At 44.0% G+C, this 23,690-nt stretch overlaps 1 protein-coding gene across 7 annotated transcripts in view; it reads left to right on the top strand.

Moving 5' to 3' along the window:
* Positions 1-23,690, top strand: part of prickle2b (prickle homolog 2b) — a 164,848-nt gene that overhangs the window by 129,826 nt on the left and 11,332 nt on the right. For all 7 annotated transcript variants that reach the window (XM_041192669.1, XM_041192672.1, XM_041192671.1 and 4 more), the window contains one exon: positions 876-1,062. In XM_041192669.1, the coding sequence (XP_041048603.1) occupies positions 876-1,062 (187 nt within the window). The remainder of the gene's footprint in view (positions 1-875; positions 1,063-23,690) is intronic.

Genomic DNA, 23,690 nt, shown 5'->3' with positions numbered 1-23,690 from the left:
AGGCAGGGGAAATATGGGGTGGGGAGACCATGGAAACAGGCTTCTTATGGGCCCGGGGGCCCGTAAAGTAGATAGCCTTTCGCCACCAGTCCGAGCAGTGAAAACTGCCAGGCTTCACACTTGGCACCAGCCACAGCCTACCATGGGTTAAATCCCAGCAGCAGCAAGAGGAAGCCCTCAAGTGGCCTCCCAACACCTTCCCCAGTGCAGATAAAATTTTGGCTCAGGCAGACACTGGGAATGCTCTATGGCATTGCGTCCAATTTTACACCCTCCCCTGCCTGCCAACTCACCTGCAAAGGGTTGAGGGGGGGACGGGGTGTAAAATTCAGGCCCTGGTGTGTCCCTAACCAGCAAGACCAGTGACCAGATCCACTGTCTCCCATATCCATTTGCATCCTAAAGACTGAGATGGAATGAATTTCCTCAATATTCAAACACCTATAGCTCCCAATGAAAGTACCATGCAATTAAAATGCACAATGTTCATGAAATTTATATCTTTATGCAGGGTTAAAAAAAAAACATTTTTAAAAATGTAGGAAACTGAATTGTGAATGGTTGGTGTTGATGTAATCATATATAGTGGCCCAGCTGCTGTAGAAACTGATTTGGATATGAGCAAATTAGTATTTAAAGATTCAATCATTATGCGATTTGTATTAGATTGGGAAAGGAGAATTCTATATGTATGTTCAGAAAAATGATTACTGGAAAGAAAACTACCCTATTTTAATCTTTTGTGCATTCCAATTTCCAGTCCAGAATTCCATAAAATCTTGTATTGACCCCCAAACTGTTAACCCAATGGAGGATTTGGAGCTGGCACTCATCACGCTCTCTAAAGAAATAAAAATATATCTTTCTTTTCCTAGATCATCTTTGCAGATGAGTGCACAGAGGCTGAAAGTAGACACTGGCATATGAAGCATTTCTGCTGCTTTGAGTGTGAAACTGTCCTAGGAGGCCAGAGATACATCATGAAAGAAGGTCGACCCTATTGTTGTAACTGCTTTGAGTCTCTTTATGCTGAATATTGTGATACATGTGGTGAGCATATAGGTAAGTCTAATATGCTTGACAAAAGAATAAATGCTGGTATGTTTTGTGTTTTCAACAGACTTGTTTTGTATATTAAACCATATAACTTTATGGACAGAAGATGGCAATTTTGGCCATTATGTTGTTGCTGACTTTTTTGGTTGAGCAATTCAAAACAAATCCCACTGCAAGCCCCCCCCACCCATAGCCTTTCTCCTTTTTTTTTTGTTTAAAATTTTCCCTCACAAGAAGCATTAGTCTCTGCTTCTTCATGGGAAAACATTCCATGCTCCCAACAATTCTTTGTAATTAACTTTCCCCTACTTCTCTTGTCAATCTCCTAGTAATGATTTTAATTGATTGTTCCTCTTCACCGATTCTCTAACCAGAGAAAATAGTTCTTCCCTATTTACTCCATCAAACTCTCCATATTTTTTTAAAATTAAGTCTCCTTTTGGTCTTCTCTCCCCCGGTGGAAATAATCCCAGTCTGATAACTATAGTGACCAATCCCTCCATCATTTTGGTGAATCTTTGCTGATTGTTTCCCATGGTTTCCAAGTCATTTTTATAATATCTACAAAACCGAATACAGTATTCTATCTGCACATAACCAGTGTTTTGTACAAACTTATAGCTTTTGTCATTTATGCCCCAATCTATTGACCTCCTGGCTGGTCTTCCACATTTTATTCCCTATAAAATTGAGGTCACCCAAAACTCTGCTGCCATGTCTTAATTTGCAGGAAGCCACATTTCCCTATCACCCCATGCTCTTGACCTATATTGGCTCCCGGTCAAGCAACATCTTGATTTTAAAATTCTTATCCATGTTTTCAAATCCCCCCAAGGTCTCATCCCTGCCTATCTTTGTAATCTCCTCCAGTCACACAACCCCCGGAGATATCTGCACACCTCTAATTCTGGTCCCTTTTGCTTCCCCATTTTTAATTTCTCCATCATTAGTGGGACATTCCTTCAGCTGCCCCAAGCTCTGGAATTCCCATCCTAAACCTCTCCACCTCTCTATCTCACATTCCTCCTTTAAGACACTGCTTAAAACCTACCTCTTGACCAAAATTTTGATCATCTGATCTAATATCTCCTTATGTTGCTCAGTGTCATACTTTGTTTCATACTACTGCTTCATACTTTGTTTCATACTACTGCTGTGAAGCCCCTTTGTTTGATTCCATTAAAGGTGTTCAATAAATGTTATTTTTATAGCTTCATCTACTTGCACTTGAACTTAACTTTTCCCATTTTCACCCAAATCCTTAACTTTGACTCTTCATTGCCCTTTACTATTCTTATGATGAGCCTAGTTATATTTTAGTTATTGGACTGAATCGTCCCAGATTTGCACTAAGTGCGGTAGCGGATATGAAAAAAGTCATTTCACCTGCTGCCCGCAATGGCGGATTTTCATGCCGTATCGTTCCCTTCCCGCGCGTTCTGCCTCATTAATAATGCATTCACAAGAAAAGCGCCACATTGCTGGTGGGCGGGCTCACCACACCATGACCTCAATGCTTCCACGCTCCAGGCGTCATATTTAAAGCTCACCACGCTAGAGTGCAGTCTACTCCACATCTACTGACCAGCACTGCTCCAGGCAACAGATGGCCCCGAAGGCAAAGGCGATGGCAGCCTCCAAATTTAGTGATAGCTCTCTGGGGCACCTGCTAGACACAGCAGAAGGCCACTGTGATGTCCTCTAGCCCCGCTCTGACTGCAGGACGTCCATCAAATCACCAATTCAGCCTGGGAGGCATTGGCCAACCACTACCATCCAAAAGGACAAGGGCAGCAGACACGAGGGAACATCACCACCTGGAAGTTCCACTCCAAATCACTTACCATCCTGACTTAGAAATATATCGTAATTCCTTCACGGTCGCTGGGTCAAAATCCTGGAACTCCCTAACAGCACTGCAGATGTACCTACACCACATGGACAGCAGCAGTTCAAGAAGCTCACCACCACCTTCTCAAGGGCTAGGGATAGCTAATAAATGCTGACCCAGCCAGTGAAGCCCATGTCCCATGAATGAATAGGAAAAAAAATTGGCAATGGCAGTCAGTAGCAACAGAGCACAGAGGCGGTCAGCCATACGGTGCAGGAAGAGAATGAATGCTCTCATCCTTTCGCCAGGATAAGTCAACCACCTCATCACTCATAACACACACACTCCCAAACCCGTCACACCTCCACAGGGATCTCACACCACCCAGACAACACCACTAATTCTCACATTCCCTCACATCTCCCTCATATCCTCCGGAGCTCGCATCCTCATCCTGTCCATGGCTCCGCTCACCACACAAACATCACATGCAGTGCCATACATCCTGCTCACATTCTCTCCATCTGTTTTCACTCAGGAGAAGCTGGCTCACAGCAGATGGGAGAGGTCCCAGACCAGGGGTGGAGTGGCCAACATTAGGCCCCTCACTCACTTTAAGGAGCGTGCCATCGCACTGACTGGTGAGGATGTAGACCGTGCCTGCAGAGACGATAAGGTCGGCGACGAGCGCCCACATGAGGACCCTGCACCAGATCATCTGTGCAGCTCAATGTAACTGTGAGTGCTCCCTCTCCTGTTTTTGATTCTGCTGCCATGCACTACTAACCATCTCTACTTTGGTTCACAGGGAGGTCTGACAAGTGACCAACACCCTCAGCCAGCCAGTCCTTCAGCTCCACCCAGGTCCTCACCTTCAGCCAAGAAGACACCTCCTCCATTGAAGAGCTGAAAATCAGCAGCCTGGAAGACCTGCCTCACCGCTTACCCCCACCCTCCACCAGCGCAGACACATACACTTCGGTAGGACCTAGATACCGAGCAGGCTCGGGTTCACAATCTAATGGTCACTGCTTGGACACGTGTCCGCAGTAGCAGTTCAGCTGAGCTCCCTTGCACTCAGAAGAGGCATCTATGAGGTCCGAGTCAGATGATGAGCCTCTGGCTTCAGTCTTCCAACTCATCATGGAGGGTCAGCAGAAGGCGGGGGAACATCACACAGAGCTGTTGGAAGCCCTCAACAGAGTGGCACACAAGTCGAAGGAGTTCATCTGCTTGCCCTCTGATGAAGTGGTGCTCACATGTGCATGTATGGAGGTCTCACTGGGAAGGATGGTGGATTCCATGGAGAGCCTGGTCCAGCAGAACACAGAGATGCGTGCAGACCTGCACTCCATCACAGCAGCCATGAGTGAGTTCCCGCAGTGGCAATGCGAGAGAGAGAAACTGGGCACCTTGACATCCCTCCAGGTGTTCCTTCCCCTCAAGGAGTCATGCCGGGTTCCTTAAGCACCCGAAGGGAGGAGGAGCAACAGTTGAACATCCCTCAATCATCCACTTAGGAATCTCAGAAGCTGACTGCTCCCTCCGGGTCTCCTTTGCCTGTGACCTCCTCTACCTCATCCTCTGTCACCGCAGGGCGAGCAGCTGGCCCATAGGAGGACAGCCAAAGCAAGCCAGGGCCCTCAAGGATTCGACCCTCCAGAAGACACACACCGAAGTCATCAGAGGCAACAAGGCCAACCATTGCACAGGCTGTCTCCACCCCTGCTGCGAATGTCAGGGCAGCACCTAGAAGTGGTAGGCCTGGAAAAGTTAAGAAATACTGATCACAAGTGGTTGCACGGGTGAACACATTTTGTCACTTTATATGCTGAAAATATTTTCACTCTCACTGAATAATGTGCAGTGTTGTCTTTGAATTTCATTTACTAGCTTTGCGCATCCTCCCCCCCACCCCCACCCCACTAGTAGTTCAGCTGCACGCAGCCGGCCCACAGGTGATTCTGGAGGGAGAAGTGTGTATGTGGCAGGATCTTTCGGAGCCTCATGCAAGCACTGTCCTTCGCATGCGGAGCTTTCATCAATCACATCCATCTCACTGTCCCAAGTATTTTCAATGCTGCCTGCTGAGGTTCTCGTTCAGTTGTCCATCTGAGCCGACCTGCATCTCCGCCCACCCACTGATCACACTCCCATGCAGCACCTGTACCCGTCCAACACGAGGCTCCACTCACTTTTGATTTGAGAAATATGGTAGTTACGTTTCTGATCAGCTCCCCTGTCCTTTCCCCTTCCCCAAGTCACCCATGTCCTTTCTTCCATCAGAGTCCATTCCCCTGGCATCACCTTCCACCTCCCCACTGTTACCCTGCAGCCCAAACCCTTGTCATCAAGGAAGTCCAGGCGAATGTGTGCGTTCCCTACCTTTCTGAAAATCCCACCCCCATCCATATTGACGTCCTCAACTTCCTCCTTCCCACCCCCAGGGTTTTTGATTGTTTAAGTATCCCCAACACCCACCCTTATCACCCCTTCTACCGGTACTGACGTACCGTCATCCTTCTGGCTTACTCTGCCCCCTCTCATACTCAGTTCACTCCCCAGGAGGCAGTCATTGGCTCCACATACCCTCCCTTGCATATTCACCTGGACATTTCACACACCCCTTACTCCTTCCTCCACTCTTACTCCTTCCTCCACCCTTACTTCCTCCTCCCTGCAGACACCTTCCCCCCCCTTAAATTCCCTCCGTCCCCCCAACCCCCTCCCCCACCCCCCGGACACATTCCACACTCTGAACTCCCTGCCTTACACCTTCCTCCCCACCGTACACCTACCCCACTTGCAGCATTCTGCCGCGTTACTCCCTGCTCCCCCCAGACACTCTCCTTCTCCCTCCCAACCTCACCCACCCGCGACACCTTCATCCCCCTCAACACATTAATTTCCGCACAAACACACACACCCCCCCACCCCACCACCCCCCCGCCCTCGGTACACCTTCCTCTCCCACTCACACCTTCACACCTAGACCTTCCTGTATCCCTCTTCCCCTACCCCACCCCCAACGTCGCTGATTACCCGTACTAGCTCGTGAACTTCCAAAGCAGGCCCGAAGCATGAACCATGGAAGATGGTGCGAGCCCATGGCGAAATCCGTGAAGGTCCAAAGCCTCAGCGAAGCTGAAGCTGCTGCATGGAGGCCTCCACCTTTCGAGAGCTGCTTCGCAGCAGAGCCATGTCAATGAGGATCCACCCAGCATGCGATGCACATGTTCCTCCAGGGTCCGTGGCTGTAGGGTTCCAGTATCATCATTTCCTCAGATGTCCATGATCTGAGCAAGACCCTAAAGGTAAGTCCCAACTTCTGCACGTCGTGATTGTTGTGACGTGTTTTCTCACCAGCATAATGGTAAATCAGGCGTGGGGGAATGGATGATTCCAGTCGGGCCTTACTTTGCATCCCATTAGCGGGATGCAAAACAGTGCCGTCCTCCAGCGAGATTCGCGATCCCACCATCGGATGATCCCACTGTGAATTCACGCGGGCGTGAAACTGATTTTTGGCCTTCTCACCATATTGTCCGCTCATGCCAACCATGATGCCTGCTGTCAACAGGAGCAGATGACTTTGGCCACTATTTTCTATTTTTCTCCAACTCCTATTTTTGTTATTTGCATCACTTCATTTCTCATATTGGTTTTAATGCACTGTAAGAAAAATTGAACATGATTAATTCAATGTATTTTAATGCCATATGCATCTGGAAATTTTTTTTTATTTTTAGCACTGTCTGGATGGAAGCAGCATTACAGAGGCCTAGTACCATTTTGCTGGGACAAGCTATGCCACCAGCTGCTTTGGTGCAAATCGCCCTCTTGAGAAGGGCACCTGTATGGGAAGCCCAGTATGCGCTAGAAACCTGTGAAGGAGCGTTATCCTGACGTCACTCAGTGCAACCAGCTGATGTGATGCCTGGATATCTCATTTGGACCTTGCAGGTCTTGGTCAATGAATTTGTGCGTCGCTGTGCAAACAGCAAGCACTAAGCTGCAAGGTGGGCCCTGCACTAGCATTTCTTAAAGAGCCAGGCACCCAAATTGCAGATAAGGTAATTTTGAATAACAATTGCAATTGTAAATTCTCTGGAAGTACACTCGAGTGTTTTTGGAGGTGTTGTGGTGAGTTCCTGGATTTACCACAGAGTGTTGCTGCATCCTGACAGGGATGGCAAAGGATTCAGTGCCTTGTCCACACAAAGACCACAACAGGTATGATGGCAGCAGTGACAGTGCCTCTAAGCCTACAGCATGGTGAGGAGATGATGTAGAGGCTGTAGAGAGAGTAAGGTCTTCTGCATAATGCGATCTTCAAACTTAGAGCCAGACTGCTCCATGCTCCTTGATGGCGACAGGAATCTGTCTTATAATATGGTTGGACAAATCATCCATGGATTTTCCAGAGATTCGTTCCCTTCTGGTCAATCAGTGCACCTGACGTTCATGTCCATCTGCACTCCCTTACATGTTACCCCATCGAAGGTCTCATCTGAGTCCTCTGCAGCGAAACTCGTCTGCGCCCTCACCCTCCAGTAAATTGGAAAATGAAGCACCCTTTCCCCCTTGCCTGGCTGCAGCCCACCCATGCCTAGATGACTCACTGCATGCCGATCCCAAATCTATACTAGCCTCCAGTATCTAACCTGGTAGTTGTGATTGACAGGTTAAGTGATGGGGTCTCTTCAATGCTGTTGCTCTCTCTCTTTTCCTTCTCTCGCCACTGTGGTTGGGCAAGTGGCAGCTCTTGGGTGTCTGAAGGCAGGAAATCAGAAGGTGAAGGTTGGTGCAAGGGAATAGTGGTGATGGGAAACAAGAGGTCCACAGTCACAACCAGCAGCAGCTTGTTCATGATTCCACATAGCAGGAAGGCAGAACGCTGGGATTTGAGAAAGGACAAACTTTCATCCTCATTGTTCTCGGCGACATTGGATGCTACGAGCTTTGTTGTAGCCAGCTTCGCGATGCTGGGAGCCATCTGCAGGGCTTAGGAGATGTAATCATCCTTGTCCCCTAATGATTCTGCTATGCTGCCTTCTATTTTGTACCACCTTGACCTGCAAGAGATACCAGTGATTGTGTTGCAGTGTTTTTGGGTGATGTGTCCATTGTACCTGAAGAGTTGGAGATATGTGGAGGCTGGGTGCAAAACTGAGGGTGAGGTGGAGTATCTGGAAGTTAGGCATGACTTCAATGCCAGAGAGAGCTGATGGGTGTCTGTTGGACATGTGGTTTATTCAGCAGAGTGAGAGATTGGTGTTATGCATAGGAGATATCATACAAAGATGTGATCACTGTCATTGGCCACCCAAGTGAGGTCATCTGACTTCTTCTGGCACTGATGTCAGGTGCTCATATCCAGAGTCCAGGAGTTCACATCCCTGGCCACCTGCTCCCACTCTCTTCTGAGGGGTGTCTTTGAGGGCCTACTGGTCCCCCACGGAACCATGGCATCCCTCCTCCTGCCTACCCCCACCACTAATGCATCCAGCACTGCATTCTGCAATCCTCTACTGACCTAGTTTTCTATTTTCCATGCTTTAAATTCCAGCAATATTATTCACTGCAGCATCCCTTTATGAAGGAGAGACTGCCTTCAAGAAGAGCAGGCTGGATGCACCATGTGCTTTCATCAGAATACTGATTGCCCCCCGCCCCCCCACTACTGAGCACATTGGCAGCTGGCAATGCTATGAGGCAGAGAGTAGTGAGGAAGACACTTAGCTCATGTTACAATCATGCTAATGACATGAGAGCACCAAATATGCACCTCCATCAGAAACGGTGCATGACAGTCACGAATTGTGACCCAGCCCAGGCTCAAGAAATTGGGGAAACACATTTTTAGCCCTCTATGTAGAACTTTGTACTCCAGGAACATGCATCAGGGAAGAAGTTCGTCTAAAAAATTGGGATGCACCCATGAATTGTATGCTCCTCGGTGTGTTAAGCCAAGTGCTAGAAGGCTGAAAATGAAGATTTACCCCGTGTGCGTTGTCTGAATTCTTGCCCTCAATTATTTTTTCACTACTACCACCCTTGCAGCACCCTTGTAATCACCTAATGTTATTCAGTTGTGCTGAATTAACAAAATCTGGAAGGACTAAATCTGCATTTGACTGCTTATTGTTTTTTGTTCCAAGATTGAAAGATTAGGCGAGAATTTACTTGTTCGATGTTTGATCTTGATTTTATGAAGTGTGTGGAGTGAGAAATAACGTGAGATCCCATTTGCACGTGCAGTCCTAAAGGTGAGGGCAGAGTTTATGAACTCTATCAGTGACAACTATTGAATTTCACTTTGTGCATAGCAGTGAGGAGTGGCACATGTAATCAGTAACAAAATATATGTGAAAACATATAGACCTGTTATGTAGTTTAGTACAATTCCACATCAGCTTAAAGCTATATGAAAACTCATGGGTGGAGGTGGAGGGCACATTATTTCTCACTCTGCCTGCTTCATAAAATCAAGATCAAACAGTTAAGTTCTTGTTTCATCTTTTGATTTTATTTCGTAATGTTGTTCGTTTGAAATAATGAGATTTTCAAAGCAAAATTATGGCCTCGCAATGCCAGCTCAATGCACAATAAATCTAGTCAAATTTGCAGTTTTGTAACACTTGCAAAGAAATCCATTGATTGACACAATAATGCCCAACACTGCGTTTCACCTGTTTATGTGTTGTAAATCCAAGTACATGTAGAAAATAAAAACATACTCTCTCAGGCATTTTCCCTGTCCTGAGAATCAAGTTGCTTCCAATTCAAAACCCAAAGAACAGTTCAAGTCTTTAATCCTGAAATAACACTATTCTTAAAAACATGTTTCTAATTAAAGCGGGCAGTAGCATACTTCCTAGCCCTGCAAAAGTGCCATTGCAAATGAATTTGCATTGTCTTTTATGGGCTTCTTGTAGATTATTTGATAAGTATTTTTGCTGCTCTGTCCTAAGTGTTGCATAATGTCCACTCCTGGGATCATGGCTAAATTAGCTTCAGATGTGGCTGCATTTTGTAGAATGAGGTTTGAACACATTAACGTCAATTCCAGCTTTGATCATGCCATGATGTATCCATCTAGCTATATAGTATCTGTGGTGACTCTTCTGTAAAAAGATATTTCTCACTGCTTTGTAGGTGTTCATTATGAAGCAAATATTCTCACAATTGTTCATAGACACATAAGCATGGTTCTGATGGGTATGATGTCAGCACAAGTTGACAACCAGTTTTTCCCAGTTTGCTTTGCTTCAAAAGATCATTCACTTGAAAAATTTAAGGATGGAGGAGTTTTTTGCATATTGCTTGTGTCTAGTAGATATATGGTCTGTTGATGTTGTGCTAACATCAAAGCAATTAATATACATATTTTCATTGAAAATTCTTGAAGATTAAGTGATGAAACAAGTGAAAGCTCTCGGAGGTAGTCTAGTACAGGCTTCACATCCCACATGGTATAATATCTTGGCACTGGTGGTTTGAGGTTCTACATTCCTTTCATAAAACGAGTGATCAATGGATGTGAGCCCAAGACGTGCTCATCTGGCAATACAACAAAAGAAGACAAAACTGACTTTGCTGTGTTCATGACACTGTGGCCCAGTCTGTGAAATAATGAAATAGGTTGAGAAATTAAATTCATTATTGGGAGTATCACTGGTTCTTGTGCTAGTAACTTCAACAATCTTGCAAACCATGGTTGTATTGGCCATCTCAGAACTATCATAAAACCATCAGCTTCTTCCCTTCTGATTTTCTGTAAGCATCTACTTATTAGGCAAAACTAGGGAAATGCATAGAAGAAATAGCTTTGCCAGGTGATTGAAAAAAGCATCTGTTTCCATGGTACCAGGGTCTGGTAACCAAGACACACAGTTTTCCATCTATGCATTTAGCCACGATACAAAAAGATCAACATCTGGTTTCCAATACAAATTACATAACTATAGGAAAGTAGTCCCAGCTAGCTTACATTCAAGATGACCATTGAATTTTTTTGATTTATCAGCAGCTATCAAGACAACAGACAAATGTTTTGCAGTGACCCAAATGTCTCTAGATATGCAACATTTCCAGAAAATCTTGACTAACTCATTACATGCCTGTGATTTTGTTCCTTCTATATTGTTTATGTATGCCACTGCAGTTGTGTTATCTAGTTGCATAAAAACATGTACATGGCTGTTATGTATAGAAAAGCTTGTAAGGCAAAGAAATCAGCCTTCATTTCTAAGTAATTAATTTCATTCTGCTCATGTTTTCTCTTCAGTATCCCATCTTCCTCTAATCTGTGTGGTACCATTAGATACATCTCATCATAAGCCTGAGGCATCGCTTGTGATGTGTACTGTTGTTATCCCCTTATTAATGTTCCTGACTGCAGTTGACACATTGTCAACCCACCAAGTTAGCTCATCACGAGCTGCAGGGGAAATAATCATTTTTTTGTCAAAATGCCCTTTGTTTTCTTTCAAAACCCATTTTTTTTCCTTTTCAAGCTTCCTGTAGTGCAATGGCCTACATTGTACACAAGGGAAAGCAGTCACAAATTTTCCAGTCACAGAGGAAACTATTCTTATTGATGGTGAATTTGAGGCCAACAGGCATTTGCATAGACAACATATTTCCTTTGATTTTGCTTCAGTGAGACTGACTTGCATCGTGGAGGAGTTCAGTATAAATCATAGAAAGGTAATATTATGTACTGGGTCAAGTATTGATTTGTGTGGGTATGACGAAACCAAGGTCAGATAGTATTTTGCCTGACTGCATCCATTGCTCCCTGCTTCGTTTTGGCAAAAAGTAAGGTACATTTATATTTCCCAACACAGTGGTCTGCCCTGGAGTGCTGTTTTGGGCCGCATTAGAGTGCTTAAGTTGGAGTTTAGTGAGTAAGGGACTTTTAAGTTTAATTTAACGATCAATTTACATCTAAAATCTAGTCTGTCTTTAATTTAGCAGTTAACTAAAAGTTGTTCTTTGGGTTGGGAGAAGTTGAGTTTTAGTCCAGCTTTAAAACAGGGGTTATAGAGGCTCTGTTTGCAGCAGCAGCTAGTAAATTAGGTAACTGGCTTAAACAGGTTTTCAGAAACTAGATTCAGACAGCATAAAAGCAAGCCATTTACAGTGCTGCCTTTGTCTGCACTGGAGTACTGCTTTGGACTGCATTAGGGTGCTTCAGTTGGAATTTGGTGAGAGAGGCATGGAGGTGAGCCTTTCATTTTCAACCTTTCCTCGGTAAAAAGAGCTGTGGCTTTGGCAAGTAGGACCTGGTAAGTATTTCTTCCATCCTTAATATTTTCTAAACTAGAAGAAGTAAATGTTAAGGGAGTAATTTAAGGTTAAGTCATGGCAGGTAGCTCGGCCAAGTGGTATGCTCCTCCTGTGCGATATGGGAAGTCAGGGTCACTTCCAGTGTCCAGGGCAACCATGTATGCAGGAAGTGTCTCCAGCTGCAGCTATTCAAAATCTGTGTTTCGGAGCTAGAGCTGCACTTGGAGTCACTGTGGAGCATCCACAAGGATGAGATCTTTGTGGATAGCACATACAGTGAGGTAGTCACACACAGGTAGATAGTGTACAGGCAGAAAGGGAATTGATGACCACCAGACAGAGTAATAGCACTAGGCAGGTAGTGCTGGAGTCCCCTGGTCCATCTCCCTCTCCAACAGATACAGTCTTGGATACTGCTGGGGGAGATGGTCTCTCGGCAAGAGCCAAGTCCATGGCACCATGAGTGGCTCAGCTGCACAGAGTGTGGGGGGGGGGGAAAGTGGGAGAGCAATAATGATAGGGGATTCTATTGTAAGGGAAATAGACATTTCTGCGGCCGCAGGTGTGATACCAGGACGATATGTTGCCTCCCTGGTACCAGGGTCAAGGATGCCACTGAGTGGCTGCAGGACATTTTGAAGGATGAACACCCAGAGCCCACGGTCCATATCGGTACCAATGACGTAAGTAAAAAGAGGGATGAGCTCCTACAAGCAGGATATAGGGAGCTAGGAAATAAATTAAAAAGCAGAACCTCAAAGATAGTTATCTCAGGATTACTCCTAGTGCCATGTGCTCGCAAGATCAGGGATAGGAGAACAGAACAGATGAATGCGTGGCTGGAGAGATGATGCAAGAGGGAGGGCTTCAGATTCCTGGGGCATTGGGGCCGATTCTGGGGAGGATGGGACCTGTACAAGCTGGATGGGTTGCTCCCCAGCAGGACCGGCACCAATATATTCGCTGGGGTATTCGCTAATACTGTGGGGGATGGTATAAACTAGATTGGCAGGGGAATGGGAACCTGAGTGGGGAGATACGAGAGGGAAACAAAGATAGGAATAAAAGACAGAAAAGTAGAAAGCAAAAGTGGAAGGCACAGGAAACGAGGGCTAGCAGCAAATAGGGCCAGAGTACAAAGAAAATGTGTAAAAATGTTAAAAAGACAAACCTAAAAGGCACTGTATCTGAATCCACGGAGCATTCACAATAAGGTAGATGATTTAACAGCGCAAATGGATGTAAACGGGTACGATATGATTGCAATTATGGAGACATGGTTGCAGGGTGACCAAGGCTGGGAACTGAATATTCAAGGGTACTCGATACTTACGATGAACCAGCAAAAAGGAAAAGGAGGTGGTGTGGCGTTGTTAGTTAAAGATGAAATCAGTGTGATATTGAGAGAGGATATTGGCTCAGAAAATCTAGATGTAGAGTCAGTCTGGATGGAGCTACGAAACAACAAGGGGTGGAAAACATTAGTGGGATCCAAACAGTAGTGATAAGGGATGGCATTAAACAGGAAATTAGAGATGCAGGTAACAAGGCTGCTACAGTGATCATGGGGACTTTAATTTATATATAGACTGGGCAAACTAAATTAGCAATAATACTGTGGCAAATGAATTCCTGGGATGCATATGGGATGGTTTATTAGACCAGTATGTTGAGGAACCGACTAGGTAATAGGCTATCCTGGATTTGGTATTGTGCAAAAAGAAGTGGTTAATTAATAATCTTTTGTGCGGGGTCTTTTAGGGAACAGTGACCATAACATCATAGGATTCTTCATTAGGATGGAAAGTGAAGTAGTTCGACCTGAAAATAGTGTCCTAAATCTAAACAACGGAAACTACGAAAGTACGAGGCGTGAGTTGTCTAAGATAGATTGGGGAACTTCATTAAAAGGCATGATGGTGGATAGACAATGGCTAATATTTAAGGAATGAATGTATGCATTGCACCAGTTATACATTCCTTTCTGGTGCAAAAACGCAACAGGAAAAGTAGCCCAAACATGGTTAACAAAATAAATTAAGGATAATATTATATCCAAAGAGGAGTCATATAAAGTGGCTAGACAAAGTAGCAAGCATAAGGATTGGGAGCAGTTTAGAATTCAGCAAAGGAAGATCAAGTGATTGATTAAGAGGGGAAAAATAGAGTATGAGAGTAAAGTTGCAAGGAACATAAAAGCTGACTGTAAAATCTTCTATAAGTACATAAAAAGAAAAAGATTAGTGAAGATAAATGTAGGTCCCTTGCAGTGCAAAACAGGAGAATTTATAGTAGAGAACAAGGAAATGACAGAGCAATTAAACAACTACTTTAGTTCTGCCTTCACAGAGGAAGACATAAATAATTTACCAGAAGTGCTAGGGAACCAACAGTCTAGTGAGAAGGAGGCATTACTGAAAAAGCAAGTATAACTTAAAAAAGTGCTGAAGAAATTAATGGGACTGAGAGCCAATAAATCTACATCCCAGGGTACTAAAGGAGGTAGCCATGGAAATAATGGATGCGTTGGTTGTTATCTTCCAAAATTCCGCAGATTCTGGAACAGTCCCAGCAGGTTGGAAGGGGGGCAAAGGTAACCCCACTATTTAAAAAAGGAGGGAGGAAAACAGGGAATTATAGACCGGTTAGCCTAACATCAGTCATGGGAAAATGCTAGAGTATTTATAAAGGATGTGATAACAGGACACTTAAATAATATCAATGGGATTAGCCAAACTCAACATGGATTTATGAAAGTGAAATCATGTTTGACAAACCTACTGGAGTTTTTTAAGGATGTGACTAGCAGAATAAATAAGGGAGAACCAGTGGACATGGGATTCGGGGTAATATCTTGGCGTGAATTGAGAACTGATTAGCAGACAGGAAACAGTGAGTAAATGGGTCTTTTTCGGAGTGAGAGACAGTGACTAGTGGGGTACTGCAGGCGTCAGTGCTTGGGTCCCAGTTATTCATAATATATATCAATGATTTGGATGGAGGAACGAAATGTAATATTTCCAAGTTTGCTGACGATATGAAACTTGGGAATGTGAGCGATGAGGAGGGTGTTAAGAAGCTTCAAGGCGATTTAGACAAGTTGAGTGAGTGGGCAAGTACATTGCAAGTGCAGTGTAACGTGGATAAGTGTGAAATTATCCACTTTGGTAGGAAAAACAGAATGGCAGAGTATTATTTAAATGGTGATAGATTGGGAAAAGTTGGGGGTCCGTGTACACCAATCACTGAAAGCAAGCATGCAGGTGCAGCAAGCAGTTAAGAAGGCAAATGGTATGTTGGCCTTCATTGCGAGAGGAATTGAGTACAGGAGCAAGGATATCTTACTGCAGCTGTACAAGGCCTTGATGAGACCGCACCTGGAGTATTTTGTGCAGTTTTGGTCTCCTTACCTAAGAAAGGAAATATTTGCTATAGAGAGAGTGCGACAAAGGTTTATCAGACTGAAACAAAAACAGAATTACCTGGAAAAACTCAGCAGGTCTGGCAGCATCGGCGGAGAAGAAAAGAGTTGATGTTTCAAGTCCTCATGACCCTTCAACAGAACTGTTGAAGGGTCATGAGGACTCAAAACGTCAACTCTTTTCTTCTCCACCGATGCTGCTAGACCTGCAGAGTTTTTCCAAGTAATTCTGTTTTTGTTTTGGATTTCCAGCATCCGCAGTTTTTTGTTTTTATCATACTGATTCCTGGGATAGCAGGATTGTCATTTGAGGAGAGATTGGGTCGACTAGACCTGTATTCACTGGAGTTTAGAAGAATGAGAGTGGATCTCATTGAAATGTATACAATTCTGACAAGGCTTGCCAGACTACTTGCAGGGATGATATTTCCTCTGGCTGGGGTGTCTAAAACAAGGGGTCATAGTCTCAGGATATGGGGCAGGCTATTTAAGACTGAGATGAGGAGAAACTTCTTCACTCAGATGGTGGTGAACCTGTGGAATTCTCTACCGCAGTAGACTGTGGAAGCCAAGTAACTGAATATATTTAAGAAGGAAATAGAGAGATTCCTAGACTATAAAGGCGTCAAGAGGTATGGGGATAAAGGATCGGCCGTGATCATATTGAATGGCGGAGCAGGCTCAAAGGGCCAAATGACCTACTCCTGCTCCTATTTTCTATATTTCTATGTATGATCTTTGCTCCTTATAGTTGCAAATTGTGGTTTTAACAACCTTGTGAAAACACATGGCCCTGAGCTCAGCCTATTTGGTAATGCTGTAAATTGTCATAGTGTCCCTTTTCATCTGAGTTTTAGGACCTATATGATCACATGTGCGAGAAATGTCACCAGCTGCAAAAACTTGAGCTCCAGGCTTTGGAGCTCCAGCGGTGGCTGGAGTCACTGTGGTGCATCTGCAGGCTGAGAGCTATGTGGATAGCACGTTCAGAGAGATGTTCACACCGCAGGCTAGATGCATGGAGTCAGAAAGAGAATGGGTGACCACCAGGCAGTCCAAGAGAACCAGGGTAGTAGCGCAGGAGTCCCCTGAGGTCCCACTCGCTAATCGGTTTTCCGTTTTGGATGCTGGTGAGGGCATTGCTTCCTCAGAGGAGTGCAGTCAAAGCCAAGTTCATGGCACCATAGATGGCTCAGCCATACAGAAGGGGAGGAAGAAGAGGGGAAGAGCAGTAGTGAGAGGGAATTCAAAGGATCACAGAAGCTTTGCAGTGCAGAAGGAGGCAATTCAGCCCATTGAATCTGCACTGGCTCTCTGAAAGAGCATTCTACCTAGTCCCATTCCCCTGCCTTGTCCCCATAACCTTGTACATTCTTTCTTTTCAGATAACAATCCAATTCCCTTTTGAATACCTCGATTGAACCTGCCTCCACCACCCTCTTAGGAAGTTTGTTCCAGCTCCAACCACCTTCTGCGTGAAAAGATTTTTCCTCAATCATTTTTATTACTTTTGCCAATTATTTTAGATCTGTGCCCTTTAATCCTTGATGTTGGCTTGAATGAGTACAATTTCTCACTATTTACCCTGTCCATACCCCTCAGGAACTTGAATACCTTTATCAAGTCTTCACTCAGCCTTCTTTTCTCAAGGAAAACAGTTCCAACCTCACCAATCTATCCTCATAACTATAGTTCTTCATCCCTGAAATCATTCTTTTGAATCTCCTCTTTACTTTCTCCAATAATTTCACATCCTTCCTCAAGTATGGCACCCAGAACTAAACGCAGTACTCCAGATGAGGCTTAAACTAATGTCTTATACAAGCTCAACATGACCTCCTTTCTCTTGTACTCAGTGCCCCTATTAATAAAACCTAAGATATTATATGCTTTATTAACCGCTCTTTCAACATGCCCTGCCATCTTCAGTGACTTATGTACATATACACCGAGGTCCCTCTGTTCCTGCACCTCCTTCAGGGGCTCTCCCTTTATTTTATATTGTCTCTCCATATTCATCCTGCCAAAATGAATCAGGCCGCATTTCTTTGCATTGAACTTCATCTGCCACCTGTCTGCTCAATCCACCAACATGTCTATGTCCTTTTGAAGTTCAAGACTATCCTCATCACAGTTGAAAATGTTTCCAATCTTCGTATCATCTGCAAATTTTGAAATCACGACCTGAATATCACAGTTTAGGTCATTGAAATATATCAGGAATAGCAAGGGTCCCAACACTGACCCGTGGGGTACTCCACCACAAACCTTCCTTCAATCTGAAAAACATCCATTCACCATTACTCTATGTTTTCTGTCATTCAGCCAATTTCTTACACAAGTGTCTATTTTTCCTTTTATTCCATGAGTAGAATTTTGCTCACAGGTCTGTTGTGTAGCTTGTTATCAAATGCCTTTTTAAAATCCATATACACCATATCAACAGTGTTGCCCTTAGCAACCTTCTTTGCTCCTCCTCAAAAAACTCCAACAAGTTAAACATGATTTTCTCTTATGAATCCATGCTGGCTCTCCTTAATTATCTCGCACTTGTGTAAGTGATTATTGATTTTGTCCCAGACTATAGTTTCCAGAAGTTTCCCTACCTGAAGTCAAATCTGTAGTTGCCGCCTTTATCCTTACACTTCTTTTTGAACAAGGTTGTAACATTCGCAATTCTCCAGTCCTCTGGCACCAACCCTGTGTATAAGGAAGACTGGAAGATTATCACTAGTGCCTCTGCAATTTCTACTCTCACTTCCCTCATACCCTTGGATACATCACTTCCAGTCCTAGTACCTTATCAATTTTAAGTAAAGATAGCCTTTCTAAAATCTCCTCCTTCTTAATTATAAATTCTTCTAGTGTGCCAGTTACCTGCTCTCTCATCTCAGCCTGGGTAGCATCTTCCTCCTTTATAAAGACAGGTGCAAAGTACTCATTTAATACCTCCGCTATTTCTCCTTTGGGCCAATTCATTTCCCAGAACCAGGTTGAACAGCGCCTTCCCTCTCATTGGACTAGACACAAACTGCTGCAGAAAATTATCTTAAACACATTCCAGGAACTTGCGCCCCTCTTGTCCCTTTGCACTATTCCTAACCCAGTCTATATTTGGATAATTGAAATCTCCCATTATAATTACTCTATAATTCTTGCACCTCTCTGTAATTTCTTTACAAATTTGTTTCTCTACATCCCTTCCACTAGTTTGTGGTCTATATACCACAGTGATCAATGTTATTGCACCTTTTTCATTCCTTACCTCTAGCCAGAGAGATTCTGTTCTTGACCCCTCTGGAACATCCTCTCTCCCCAATACAATAATGCAATCTTTAATCAATACTGCCATTCTCACCACTTTTCTTCTTTCCTCTCTCTCCTAAACACTTTGTAACCAGGAATATTTAACGCCCAGTCCTGCCCTTCTTTGAGCCTGGTCTCTGTTTTAGCAATAATATCCTAATTCCATTTGTCAACCTGTGCCTGTAGTTCATCAGTCTTATTAACCACGCTCCATTCATTCACATACATGCATATTTAACCCCTAGTTAGGCTTTTTTACTTTTCCCCCTTACTCTGACCCCATTTAATGCCTTACTATTACCTACTCTAATTCCATCAAACTCTTCAAGTTTACTCTACCTTGATCCTACTTTCTGATATATCCTCCTCATTAGTTAATACTTCTCCATTTTCCACTGCCAGCTTTTCTCCTCTACGCTCTGATTTTCCCCTCAGGTTACCATCCTCCTGCCAATCTAGTTTAAACCCTCCCCAACAGCACTAGCTAACCTCCCCATAAGGATATTAGACCCAGTCCTGTTAAGGTGTAACCCATCCTTCTTGTACACGACCCTCCTACTCCATTTCTCCAGCCACCCTTTGAACTGCTCAATCTTCCTAATCTTATGCTTACTAGCACATGGTACTGGGAATAAACCTGAAATTACTGCTCGAGGTCCTGCTTTTTCTGTTCTTAATTCCCTAAAACCTGCTTTCAGGACATCATCCTTTTTCCTACCCATGTCATTGGTCCCACTGTGGACCACTACCTCTGGCTGTTCACCTCCCCCCAAAAGAACGTCCTGCAGCCATTCTGTGACATCCTTGACTCTGGCACCAAGGAGGCGACAGACCATCCTGGAGTCATGCCTACAGCCACAGAAATGCTTGCCTGCTCCCCTAACTATCTAATCCCCTACCACTGTACCTCTTCCAGTCTTCCTTCTCCCCTCTTGTGCAGCTGAGCCATCTGTGATGTCAAGAACATGGTTCTTGTTACAGTCCTCTGAGAAACCATCTCGCTAACCAGGATCGAAAATTGGATAGTTGTTAGAGCGAGATTGCTTCGGGGATTCCTGCATTTCCTGCCTGTTTTTCTTACATATTCGGGAGAGTCAACCATTCCCTCTCTGCCTGTGTACATCTTAGCTACTGTGTGATCACCTCTCTAAATGTTCTATCCACGTAAACCTCACCCTTGCAGATGCAACACAGTGACCCCAGCCACCACTCAAGTACACAACCCAGAGCTCAGGTTTCTGCAGCTGGTGACATTTCCTGTGAGGGCGCTTTATGCCTGCACGACTTGCCACATGCCACAGGATGCACATCCCACATTGCCGAGCTGCACTGATATACCTTAAACGTTATATAATGTGCTTACTACAGTGTGGCATAATATAATAACTCCCTTGTTATTCACCAATCATCTCCACTATACCAGGTCCAGAGAAGCCTATACTTAACAACCAATTAACTTATGGGACTCCTGTGACATCACATTTAGATTTTTTTCTTTGCTCACAATGTTTTCAGACTTCTGACTGCCTCTCCACTCATGCTGTTTTCTACCTCCTGACTGTCTCTCTGCTCATGCTGTTTTCTATCTCCCGAATGCCTCTCTACTCGCACTGTTTTCAATCTCCCGACTGCATCTCCTCTCGCACTGTTTTCTATCTCCCGACTGCATCTCCTCTCACGCTGTTTTCTATCTCCCTACTGCCTCTCCACTCGCGCTATTTTCAATCTCCCGACTGCATTTCCTCTCGCACAGTTTACAATCTCCCGACTGCCTCTCCACATGCGCTGTTTTCAATCTCCCGACCGCCTCTCCACTCACACTGTTTTCAGACTAGTTACAGGAACAGACAGGCGCTTCTAAGGTCGCAGACGTGATTCCAGGATAGTATGTTGCCTCCTTGGTGGCGGTGTCTTGGATATCACCGAATGGCTACAGAGCATTCTGGAGGGTGAGGGTGCATTGCCAGGGGTCATGGCCTACATTGTTACCAATGATATAGGCAGAAAAAGGTTTAGGGAGTTAAAAAGAGTCTAGTGAGCAGGAGCTCAAAGTTAGTCATCTCCGCATTACTCCCAAGGCCACATGCTAGTAAGTACAGAAATAGGAGAATACACCAGATGAATGCATGCTGGAGAGATGATGCAAGAGGGAAGGCTTCAGATTCCTGGGGCATTGGGGCCGCTCTGGGGAAGGTGGGATCTGTACAAGTGGACAGTCTACACCTGAACCGGACCAAAATTATCCTTGCAGGAAGATTTGCTTGTGTTGTTGTGGAGGATTTAAACCAGATTGGCAGGGGATGGGAACCTGAGGACAAATTCAGAAGCAGGGAGTGAGAGACAGAAAATTATGAGTGACTCTGCAAGACAGAAGAAGCAAAGGTTTAAAAGTGTACAGCACAGGAATTTGGCGGTGTTAAAAGGTATATGTTTAAATGTAAGGAGTGTAGCAAACAAAGCTGAAGAGACAGATCGACACATGGCAACATGATATCATTGCTATAATGGAAAGTTGGCTTAAAGGGAGGCAAAAATGGCAGCTCAACATCCCTGATATATGGTGTTCAGACAGGATAGAGAGGGGTCTAAAAAGAGTGGGATGTAGATATATTGGTTACAGAATCGATTAGAGCTGTGCGGAGGGATGATATACTAAATTAATCATCGAATGAGTTCATATGGGTTGGACTCAGAAATAAGAAGGGGCAACGACACTACTATAGACCCCAAATAGTGAGAGGGAGATAGATGAGCAAATATGTAGGCATACTACTTAGTGCAAGAACAATAGGCTAGTAATAGTTGGGGACTTCAACTACCCTAATAGCAACTGGGATATGAACTGTGTGAAGGACACAGAGGGCACAAAATTCTTTAACTGCATTCAAGAGAACTTTTTTAGGCAGCACGTCACAAGCCCAACAAGAGGGAGTGCAATTCTAGATTTAGTCTTAGGAAGTGAGGTTGGACAAGTGGGTGAAGTAACATTGGGTGATCGTTTTGGAAATGGTGACCATAATATGGTTAGATTTAGCATAATTATGGAAAAGTCTAAATATAGAACAAGAGTAGAAGTTCTAAATTGGGGGAAGACAAATTTTACAAAGCTGAGAGATGATCTGATGAAAGTGGACTGGTTGGAACTACTTGAAGGGAAATCAGTGACCGACCAGTGGGAGGCATTCAAAAGTGAGATTCTACAGGCACAGTGTATGCATGTCCCCATAAAGAAAAAGGTTAGTACTGCCAAATCTAGAGCCCTTGGTTATCTAGAAGCATCAGCATAAAATAAAGCAGAAAAAGAAAGCTTATGACAGTCACAAAAAAAATTAATACGTTAGAAAGCCTAGAGGAGTATAGAAAATACAAGGGTGAAGTAAAAAATGAAATCAGGAAAGCAAAGAGAAGATATGAAAGCATATTAGCAGGTAAAATCAAGGAAAACTGAGTTGTTAAAGGAAGCCAGAGAGGAAATAGCAGATGCCCTGAGGATCATTTTTCATCATCACTAGATACAGGCGAGGTACCAGAGAGTTGGGCACCTGTGAACATTGTACTAATATTTAAAAAGGGTGTGAGAAATTGGCCAAATAATTATAGACCAGTCAGTCTGACTTTGGTGGTGGGCAATTGGAATCAATTCTGAGAGCCAGGATAAACTGTCACTTTGGCAAGGATTAATAAAAGATAGTCAGCATGGTTTGTTAAGGAAAAATTGTGTCTTACTAAATTAATTTAATTTTTTAAGGAAGTAACGAAGAGGATTGATGAAGGTATAGTGCTGTCTACATGGATTTTAGTAAGGCACTTAACAAAGTCCCACATGGCAGTCTGGCCAGAAAAGTAAAAGCCCATGGGATACAAGGGAATGTAGGCAGGTTGGATCCAAATTTAGGTCAGTGATAGGAAACAAAGGTAATGATCAATAGATGTTTTAGTGAATGGAAAGCGGTTTCCAGTAGCATTCCACAGGGCTGTGTTGGGTCCCCTGCTTTTTGTGGTAAATATTAATGATCTGGACTTTTTTGAGGGAGGCATGATTGGGAAATTTGCAGATGATACAAAAATTAGCCATGTAGTCGATGGTGAAGAGGATTGTTCTGGACTCCAGAATGTTATCAATCGTTTGGTTGAGTAGGCAGAAAAGTGGCAAATAGAATTCAATCTGGAGAAGTGTGAGGTTATACATTTTGGGAGGATAAACAAGGCAAGGAAATACTTAATAAACGGGAGGATATTGAAAGGGGTAGAGGAAGTGAGAGACCTTGGATTGCATGTCTACAGGTCCCTGAAGGTGGCAGGACAGGTAGATAAAGTGGTAAAGAAGGCATATGGAATGCTTTCCTTTATTGTACAATGTATAGAATACAAAAGCAGGGATGTAATGCTGGAACTATATAAAATGCTGGTTAGGCCACAGCTGGAGTTTTGCATATAGTTCTGATTACCACATTACAGGAAGGACATAATTGATCTGGAGAGAGTACCGAAGAGATTTACAAGAATGTTGCCAAGGCTGAAAAATTGCAGCTATGAGGAAAGATTAGGTAGGCTAGGGTTGCTTTCTTTAGAACAGAGGCTGAGGGGTGACTTGAGGTGTACAAAATTATGAGGGGCCTAGATAGAGGAGATAGGGAAGACTTGTTTCCCCTAGCAGAAAGGTTAATCTCCAGGGTGCACAGATTTAAGGTGATTGGTAAAAGGGATAGAGGGGATGTTAGGAAAAACTTTTTCACCTGGAGGGTGGTAGGCTTCTAGAATTTGATGCCCAGATTGATGGTT

Source organism: Carcharodon carcharias, chromosome 7, assembly GCF_017639515.1.
Source record: "Carcharodon carcharias isolate sCarCar2 chromosome 7, sCarCar2.pri, whole genome shotgun sequence".
Lineage (NCBI taxonomy): Eukaryota > Metazoa > Chordata > Chondrichthyes > Lamniformes > Lamnidae > Carcharodon > Carcharodon carcharias.
This window is presented reverse-complemented; position numbering and strand designations above follow the sequence as displayed.